Source organism: Geospiza fortis, unplaced genomic scaffold (genome assembly GCF_000277835.1).
Source record: "Geospiza fortis unplaced genomic scaffold, GeoFor_1.0 scaffold333, whole genome shotgun sequence".
In the NCBI taxonomy this organism is placed as follows: Eukaryota; Metazoa; Chordata; class Aves; order Passeriformes; family Thraupidae; genus Geospiza; species Geospiza fortis.
Genome location: NW_005054347.1, coordinates 1,104,268 through 1,114,443, shown reverse-complemented (window position 1 = coordinate 1,114,443; position 10,176 = coordinate 1,104,268). Strand labels below are relative to the sequence as shown.

Genomic DNA, 10,176 nt, shown 5'->3' with positions numbered 1-10,176 from the left:
AATATCCAAATCCTAGGTGCATGTGAAGAGAAGCTGTTTCAAGAGTGGTTAGAGAAAAGTAAAGAGGTAACAGGATAGAAGAGGTGTAACAAATACACAGTACTTCAAAAAGAGAAGACATTAGACATATCAGAAGATCAAACAACTGAAGATCATTTAATTTTAAAGCTAAGTAATAAGCACTGTAAGTTACCCTGATCTTGGAAAGCATTAATTTAAACTTAAAAAATCAGAGCTGGAGAGCTGGATAGAGCACCTCCAGTGCCAGAGTACCTCCTGCAACTGCTGGCAAAAAAAAACCAGGTTTGTATCTTTACCATGGACTAACCAGATGTCATTTTGGAACTCTTAGATGAAACCCTGAAAAGCACCAACCCAAAGTTAAGTGGTCACATTTGTTGAAATGTGTGCAGATTACAGCTCAGTACCTGATCACACAATGGTCTGGGTTGGAAGAGACCTTAAAGATCACCAAGTTCCACTTTCCTGCCAGGGGCAGGGACACCTGCCACTAGACCAGGCCTTGAAGTCCCATCCAACCTGGCCTTGAACAGATCATCACAAATCACAATATATTTGTGTCCCTTCTCTTCCACTCTCCGAGCATCCAGCAGCAGATCAATGCATAAGATGACTTACATGATGTAAGGAATTTACCTGCTCTTCCTGAATATTTGGCATATAAGCAAAAACACAGTTAGGTATCTTCTCTGAAGAGCTCAAAAAGTACTTGGCCAGCTAACAAACTTCTACACTTTTCACAATAATCAGATTAACATCCTCCTGGCCAGCCCACCTATACCACTTCCCAGAGTGTCTTACACAGTAAAAAGCACTGTCCCTTTTTATTACCTTTTATTATTAACACACATTAATTTTCTGTTTACAGTGAAATTTGAATGAACAGGCTAGTCAAATATACTTAATCAATAAAGAACTTGAATGTTTTTCTTTATCAAGATTTATTTTAAACTTACCTGTATCCCATAATTAGAAGGTATTATATTATAGGACAGAATTTCATTCCCATAAAAATAAGTAAAAGAACCTTGAGTCTTAGCCATTGAATCAATTCTGTATCAACATAAAATCTGCCAAGTGTGGGCTGTTTAGAGAGAATTCTAGCACACATGTAGCAGTCAGGCTAACACCATCCTCTGTAGACAGAGGGTGGCATAAAACTTTTGAGCAGCTGCTCCTTTTACAGAAACGAATCTATGACAATGTGTCCTGTAAGTGGTAGCTCTTAGATTCCTGACGTGGCACAGCAGGATTTACTGCTACAAGGTACCAAAGTAAAACACATTTCTACAAAGAAACTAGCAATGGAACATGTATTAAGGGTTAATAGAACAAATAAAATATGGTTACTTTTTATGTCATCTCACCAGCGTATATATCTTACTGCTAGAGAGGCATTTTCATAAATTTTGTCATATGTTACCCGGTTAGATTCTTTTTTTCCTTCTGCTTCATACCTGAAATCTACAGTAATGTTTGCATCAGCTATAATTAAGTTCAAACACTGATGGATTTGTACCTGTCTTGCTCTGGAATCTAAGCAAATATACAGATAAATTAGTCTCTGCAGGCATTTGTGACTGCACTGTTAGAATTTTAACTGTTTAATCACATGATGTTGTTTTGCAAAACAACATCAATGCCTGCTTTTCCACATCTGCAAAGTGTCTGCTATCCTGGTTTTAGAAGCTTCCTGCTAAAATATTTCACATGCAAATGCTTCATTTCATTGATACGAATATCTAATGAATACTTTATTATTTTTTTCAGTGAAAATACAAAATCTGGCTAATTTTGGTTATTTTTTTCTGGAGCCAGCAAAGCACTTTCAAATGAGGACAATCTTTGAAGTGTTACACAACTACATTTAACAATAGCAAAAAAACCCTCCTTCCAAAGCTGCTTCCGAGAGAAACAGCAGGAGCATAAAAAGCATTTGAAGAACCCTACAGACAAAACAGATTAGTTTTGGAACTATTAAAGTCATTAGCATGTTCATGAATGTTGAGTATTCTACTTACTAGGTCATTCATATTTGTCTGACTGGCTGGATGGATTTCTTCCAAGAACTCTAACACATAGAAGGTGTATCTGTCCATGAGATGAACACCAATCCCCAGGTCAGGCTGATGCTTTAAAAACAACACACAGCAGTTATTGGGCATTTGCAGGACAAAACTCAGCATTCAGGAAAAGGAACAGACTGTAACAGCATATTGCAAAAGTTAAGCTTAATTTTGTTTGTTCTTAGGCAAATTATGCAAAGAAAATGGCTAGCTGTGAAAAAACCTACTGCTGATAGGCTGAACAATGCAGTTTATCTATAAATTGTATCCTGGTAAGATCTATGTTTCCCAAAAGGCAGGGAACCCGTTCTTAATGGTCCAGCATGGATCTGTGGACTTTGAAAAGAGGGCTGGGAGAGCCAGTGTACCTTACAGCAGTGCATGGGTTCAGGTAAACCTGACCAGCTGCTTTTGGTCTGGCTGGGATCTCTCCTATGGCTCCTTCTGTAATTCAGCTGGGATATAATTACAGCAGGTCAAGGTTAGCATTTTTTTTTTTGTTTTATATCAAGTTTAGTAAGTCCTAGATTGAATACTCCTCACATTCATCTCTCAGGAGTCTTCCCACAAGATTCTTTGCTATCCCTAGACAATGCATAAACTGGCCAGCAAGCATAGAAATCCTTCATTAGCCTGGTTCTTTGGGACAGCACACTTACAAGTTTTGTCAAACTCCCACAAAATACCTTATACATTCAGCAATAAGAATAAGGGAAATCTTTAGCTAAAAGTCAGCAGAATTGCGCTTCTAATTAAGGCATTCTGAAAATTGTCTTCAGGATCACATAAATCTACTTACTGATAAAGAATCTTCTCCTACTTGGCTGCTAGCCAAGGCCATTATATTGGGTGAATAAAATCGTTCATACATGGATGCTCCTTGACAAGTATCAATAATAAACAACAATTCATTGTACCTGAAAGAAAGAAAACAGCCTCCTTACTCATTTCCACTTAAACACCATATACATACTTTGCTTTTTAGTTACCAGGGTAGCTGCTCAGAACCTCAGGAACGGGAGCTCACCCTGATCAGTTTTAGAATGTGAGTTTGCCCAGAGAAATGCCTTTGAGCAGCTCTAACTGCAGGAAGCTGAAAGCAAAAACTAAAACTCTGCTCTCTGAATGCAAACTCTCAGACAATTTTACGGACAACCAACAGTATCACTGCTGCAGGTAAGCAAGGCCTACCAGTAAGACATACTTAAGAGTATGTTCAGGATATTCAATATTCAATGTCTACATAATGCTTATTTCTTACCTCCTTTTCTGCCACATTTGTTCAAAGGCATCAGCAAGCTCTACATTTGTGATTTCTTCAGAATCCTGAAATTTTAGGAAGCCATTTCCACCATGGCCTGATAAAAATCAGAAGTTAGGCAAGGATGTAGGTTAAAGGAAGATATACAGCCTTGTTGATAATTTTTCTAAAACAAGGTAAACACAATTCTCTTTCTACAGAGACAGTCCAACAAAACAAAATATTGGTACAGTAAAAAAAATACACATACACCATTTCAACTGGAAACTATACTGGCTTGGTACTGCTTTACAGGCATTTTTTCTTAATTAGAACGACATGCTAAAACCAGAAAAAAAATCTTTTGGTTGATCCTTTTGTGCATTTGGACTACTGCTGCTTTCAACAAACCCATCCAACTGAGCAAGCATCAATAGATCGTACAAAGAAACCTGCAATCACCTGTCATATATATTAAAATATTGCTTCTGTCATCAGAAAGAAGACGTTTTGATCGTGGTGTGCTTGGTGGGATTCTTCCTGTTAAAACACGCAAGAAATTTTCCACAGTAACCTATGAATAGAAGCATAAAGTCATTTTCTAAAGATAAAAATATTGATCAGCCATAGGCTGGGTTACAGAAATTAAACAACGGAACACTAAAATACGCAGCGTATCTAACCAGACATAGTATGGCATGGTATAAACTGCATAAACATTTTCTGTGTAAGATTTTACTTCAGGTTAAGAATCATGTGGTACTTTTTATTATACTCCATTAACACCAGCTTGTTGCTTAATTATGTCCAATAAATCTACCACCATTATTAAATACAATTTTAAAGTACATTTCCATTGATCTAAAAACCTGTCAGCATATAGCTTCATTGTGCCAAAGCTGCTCCTGTACTCACAAAATGCTCCAACATTAGTGTGTGTTACCATGGAAAAACAAAAGTTTAAATTCCCTCTGCAACTCAGGAAAGAAAAAACAAGATCAATTCAGTTACATAAGTCTGAGTGATCAGATGAGATCCATCTGAGTGGTGACTGCAATGCATCCTATAAAACACCACTTCCCTTTTTAAATACACGTGCACAGCTCAAATGCCAGCAACAAATGCATACCCAGGAAAAAACATGAGAAAAAGAACGTAGCTCCATTCCAGTTCTGCGTCTTCACTTCTTTGTATAAAGCTTCAGAGAAACAAAATATCTACTATATACTTAAATACAATCCAATAAACCTTTGGCAATAATTCTACAGCACTATTGAACCAAGAAACTGGTGTGTATTTTGTCTCAACTGGTGAAGACACTGCCTTGTGTGAAGGAATATTACATGAAAAGAAAGGTGACAGAATGCAGATTTTTATACAGTAATTGCTTTGCAGTAATGATTAAGTTATGGCTTTTGTTTTATTTTAGGAGCATATGCTTAAGATTAGGAATTGAAGTACATCCTCCTAATAAACAATTCACTTGCACACCAAAATTTTCACAGTAATTTTTGTGTTGCCAAGATAAGACACTGAGCAGTCATTTCCAGAGAAATTTCAGTAATGTGATTCTATTCCATTATTTAAAATAGACACACTAAACATGATTCTAGTATAAAGAACTTCAAATACAAACTCAAATATCAAGGAGGGGAGGGCCATGTATTTTAGACTCGTCAGCTGGTAATAAAAGCCCAGCCCAAAACCAGTAACATGAACAGAAAGACTTTCTCAGACTTCATAGATGCTGCATAAATCTTTAACACTACAAAAATAAAGGCTCAGTGTTTTAATTAAAGCAGTTACCTCATAGCTTCTGTAATCCACTTCCACATCATCTCCATAGACATTTAGCTCCATGTTTTTATGACTAAACACAGTAGCAGGTTTGGGATTTCTGGGATTACATGCCATATCATCTGCCAGCATCAAGACAATGTGACTGTGAAAAGTAAGAAAAAAATATTTCAGGCATTCTGCTTTCACATAACAGTCAAACAGAAATTAGAACAACACTCTTCAACAATTACAACAATAGCTTGAATCATTAAAAAGATTCCTGGAATTGCAAGTGAAACTTTGCATACTTATGAGCATCCTCAGTATCACGAAGATGTCACCCACAGAAATGCAGCTGGCTCTCATTTATCCACAGGACTAAGTCAGGCCAAAGATGAGCAGGAGAGTATTTGACATCAGCAACTCTAGTACAAAGGCTTGCGTGGACCTGGGGGGCCAGAGCTCTTAAAGAAATAATTCAGAAATTTTTAAAGGGCACTAAAACCAACCAACTCCAAGAATCATGATAAATGTTTATTTTTTTGATGTAATTTTGAGGTTTGTTGGGAATTTTTGGTTGGTTTTTTTTTTTGTCTTGTCAGTATTTTGAAAGAAGTCTTACAGCAAAGACAGAAAAACACATAAAGGAAGTTTGCCTAAGGAAAAACCATGTTGAAATCCACATAAAAATTGCTGTAAAGGCTAAATAAACAGGCTATCTCTCGCTGTCTCTTTAGGTCTTCTCCAATGTCTTGGAGAGTATTCTTGTCTGTAGTCTAAAGCATTGTTGGCTTTTTGAGATTAATTCCAGATCTTTAGATATGGATAAGCAACGGATCTTGCTACTGAACACAGAAATCTCAGTCACACCATAGTTCTTGCAGTATTTCTAAAACTCACACTAATTTTGACTTTAATGGCAAAGACGGATGCAAAGAAGATGAAAGTTCTCAGGTAAGGGCAGGATTGATGACAGAATTTCTGAGGCAGTGCCAAGGGCACCTGTGCTTCAAAGGCTGCACAGGAGAGAGGACAGAATATGCATTTTGCAGTGATGAAGCAGGCCACACTTCTTCAGGCAGACATGCTGGAGAAACTACCAGCCCTCTAAACTACCATTAAAAACCAGGACCACAAGGAATTCTATAGGAGCCTATGGTACATATAGGTTATTACACAATGGATGCTGGTGCCTTAAATTCACTTCCACAGTTCTGATAGAAGTGAATTACATTCTGAAAGAGCTGGAAGGAGCTGTGCCAACACCAATAGAACTCTGAGTAGGAACACAAGGATACTTTAGAACCTTCCTATTCCCTTTGTCAAAGAGATACTGATCTAACCCTTGTGTATCACCAGGGAAACACAACTTGTACAGACAAAAAACTGGTTTGTCAAATAAAATCATGCAAAACGGATTTTTTCAAGGCAACTGTCAATATACAGGAGTTTCTCCTATAGTTCAGAGCCTTTAAAGACTCAACGTAGTTACAGATGTGGAAGTCTTACATCTTAGTACAGTCACAGTTACCAACATCTCCACACTAAAAGAAAATTAAAGTACAGCAAGACTCACCTCTCACAGTAGTACTGCCTTTGCTTAGGGCATTTAACAGTTTTCACATTACTTTCACCAATTTGGTAAGTGGTACATTTTAGTGGCTAGATCTAATTAGCCTGTTCCAAATGGAAATTTTATTATGCAACTTGCTGCTTTTCCTTTGGAACAATATTGCTGCATTTTTCATCACATTCATGTGTATGCATTCTTCCTTTTTACTTTTATCCAGTTAAACTGGGAAGAAAAATGTATTTCCATACTGATTCAGATAGCATGAGAACTATAGTAGCCCATTTGCAAGAACTGGATTCACCAAGATTCCCTCACCTATCAGGAATGCCCAGCCTCTTGACACTTCTGTACACTGAAAGAGTATTTGCCACATGACGATAATTAAACCAGAATCGAGATGTACACACCTTGAAACAGAAAAAAAACCACATTAAATAGTGTAAAGATACAAACTGTCCTGTCCCATTGCATCAGAACAACGTGATTACAGGAATATTTTAAAAATAGTAACAATTCAGAAAGAATATAGTAACACCAAGAAAATCATGATATAAGTTATGCAAATCTTAGTTGTCCCAAAGCAAAAAATTCTGAAAATAAAAGTTAAAAAAAAAAGTTCCTAGCATACTGACTCAAGATAAAATTGTCATAAACCCTTACTAAATATAGAAGGTGGCACTTTGGGGAATAATCCAGCAACAGCAAGTAGATAAAATAGTTTTTTTCATTTGCTTTCTCCTTATCAAATGGAAGAGAGATCAAAGGAAGAGTTCTCATCTCAATAGCAATCCCATTCTGGGAGCATTCTTCCACAGAGGCACAAGTGAATTAATTCATGCAGAAGCCACACACAGGGGAAAATGCACTGAGTACATTTGCATTTATGGAGTCAAAGTAAGAGCAAAGTGAGCTCTAACCAATACAAATACAAATGAATCTGGATACAAATTCTCAGAGTTTAATTTCTACTGTTCTAATAGGCAAGGGGTCATTCCCTTTACTTACACACTCCCTAAATCAGGTTCTGATTCAGACATTCCAAAAGCTTCTAGAAGAGGTGACTTTAAAACCACAACAACAGAGATGCAGGAAAAATCATTTAGATAGTCTTTTAATTTTCCAGCTCTAAATGTAGAGCTGTAAGTCAACTACATAGCATCTCTTTCTCTACTCTTTCCACAATAAGAACTGAGTTGTAGCTTAAGTAATAATAAAATTCAGCCTGAAAGGATCCCCTTGTGTATCTATTACCCTGTCAGTTAGGAATTCCAAAAACCCCACAGGAATCAGTCCATGGGGACATTTGCCTTTCAGCAAGACTTAATGCTCTGAAAACAAACTGTGTCCAATTTAGCTGAGACATTTCAAGGCACTATCACCTGCATCCTGCCTCCAGTACCTCCCTTAGAACACAGTGGAAAGTGTCTAAGCTTTAAATATAGTTTTCCACACTGCAGCACATTAATTCAAGCTATTGATGAGGTGGGATTGCAGTTTGATCCCAGGTTTGAAGTGCCTGACAGCAGTAACCTCTCCCTGGTTTGCTGCTTAAAATATTAGTAGCAACTGTTACAAAACTCAACGAAGGACCACTGAGAAAATAAAACCAGCAGAAAATCTGTTCAGCACAGACAGTATAGGTCCTTGGACCTAATTTTCCACCTTCTTTATGTGTTTTTATAGGTACTAATAAAAGCATCTATTAATAGTATTAAAATAGTATGTTATGTTTTAATAGTTTCAAGTTTGTACATTGTAAAATATAAAAGTTATTTCTTCAATTAGTTACTGTTAACTTTCCTTTTATATTGCTCGGTTTTAGTATCTGGAAAACAAACAGCTGCTACTGAGTAATTACAATAGTGTTCTGAAACAAATTAGTCATTAAGACCTGAATTGTGATTAAGAACCAATTGTGCAGCATGATTCAAAGCTAATAAAAGTTACATGGCAAAGAAAAAAGAAAGGGTACAAACAGTCGATCTAAACACTGTATTGCCTCAACTGATTTTATTCCCAGTCTGTTATCACAAGTTAACAGATTGAATAAGAACAAAAATGATACAAATTCTACCTTTCTGCTCAAAGACACCAGACTTCCCTGGTATCAGAATTACACCTTTTTTTCAATATGCAGTATGCTAATTTAACTATTTTAATGCTTTCAGAACTTTTGTTTTATGAATTCGGCCGTGTAGCTAGACATACTGAGTGCTTGAAATTCGGTCATGTTGAAAAGACAATTTCATTATAGTGTAATGAATTTGCAGGCACAATTTCAAATTTATTTATTTCCAAATGTTTATCTTTCCATTTCTTTCAAATGAGCATGACTCTTGAATGACTGTTGCAATTGCAGCTCCTGATGAAAAACTGTCAACATTATTGGAGGAAAACAACCTGGACCATGCTTACCAAAACTGCCCAGTTATTCGTATGTCCACTTCTAAAAAACTGCTCTGCTTGATCCTGAAAGATGAAAAAAAATAGATTTTTCAGCAATAGGAAAGAAATGACCACTCATCGTTTTGTTATTTCCACAATAGTGTTCAACGCACATGCTTACCACACATTAACACTGAATAGACCTTAGAAAAGCTAGAAGAAAGGTGTTTTTCTTAACATTTGCACATTTCATGTTAACGCTCCAAATCTTTCCCTGAAACTTGCTACAGAACAAAGCGGAACTATTGGTCACTTGCACCTTAGCTAAAAAAGCCCACACACCTCTATGCCAAAGGACACTCCAAGAACAAAATCATGTGATTTTTTGACCTACAGTTTCATCCTTAATGAGAAGAGAGCCTAGGATTCAACTCAATTCAATTTTCAAAAGCAAGTAAGAGAATCTGCAGTTTGAACCCACTTTAAATCCAAGGTGGTTACATTTATCTTCCAAAATCGGAATCTATGACAGCAACCTTCTGTATAATCTGTGTTCTCCACGGTGCCCACTTTCCTTTGCAGATAAGAGACCCCTTTCTCCTTAACAGAGAGCATAAATGAGGACACAACAAGGGGCTAAGACTTCAGAGAGGTAAGGGAACAAGTCTGTCATGGGGCAGGAACCCAAATCTGCTGACTCTTAAATCAGACTCCATTAACTCTGAGGAGTTCTGGGATGATGCTCGTGGTCTTACACAAAACACACGGTAACAGAAATAGTGTTGTACTTCAAGCAGCAAACAACCTGCAGTTTAATTAGTCATCCAGAGATTGTAAGAATATTTCTACTGTTTAGGGTGTGGGGGTTGTTTGGTCCTAGTTGCAATTAATTTCAAGCATAACTACTTGTTAATAACGCAGAATTCAAAACCAAACAACACTCCAGATGCAGCGTGGGCACAGTGCATTAAGCTAATTGCTGAAACATGAAAATACTCCCACCTGACAAACCCACGGGCACCTGCCGTGTGCAAGCGGGCACCGGGGAGCCCGGGCCGCTCCTCCGCCCTGGGAGCGCCCGCGCCCGGCCCGGGACACACCGGACTGGGCCC

At 37.4% G+C, this 10,176-nt stretch overlaps 1 protein-coding gene across 1 annotated transcript in view; it reads right to left on the bottom strand.

Annotated features, from left to right (window-relative positions):
• Positions 1-10,176, bottom strand: part of PIGK (phosphatidylinositol glycan anchor biosynthesis class K) — a 65,084-nt gene that overhangs the window by 53,946 nt on the left and 962 nt on the right. Inside the window, exons 2-8 of the mRNA XM_005423153.2 lie at positions 9,095-9,198; positions 6,995-7,086; positions 5,134-5,269; positions 3,790-3,901; positions 3,349-3,445; positions 2,887-3,004; positions 2,043-2,153 (exon numbers count right to left, since the gene is read on the bottom strand). Coding sequence (XP_005423210.1) covers positions 2,043-2,153; positions 2,887-3,004; positions 3,349-3,445; positions 3,790-3,901; positions 5,134-5,269; positions 6,995-7,086; positions 9,095-9,198 — 770 coding nt within the window. The remainder of the gene's footprint in view (positions 1-2,042; positions 2,154-2,886; positions 3,005-3,348; positions 3,446-3,789; positions 3,902-5,133; positions 5,270-6,994; positions 7,087-9,094; positions 9,199-10,176) is intronic.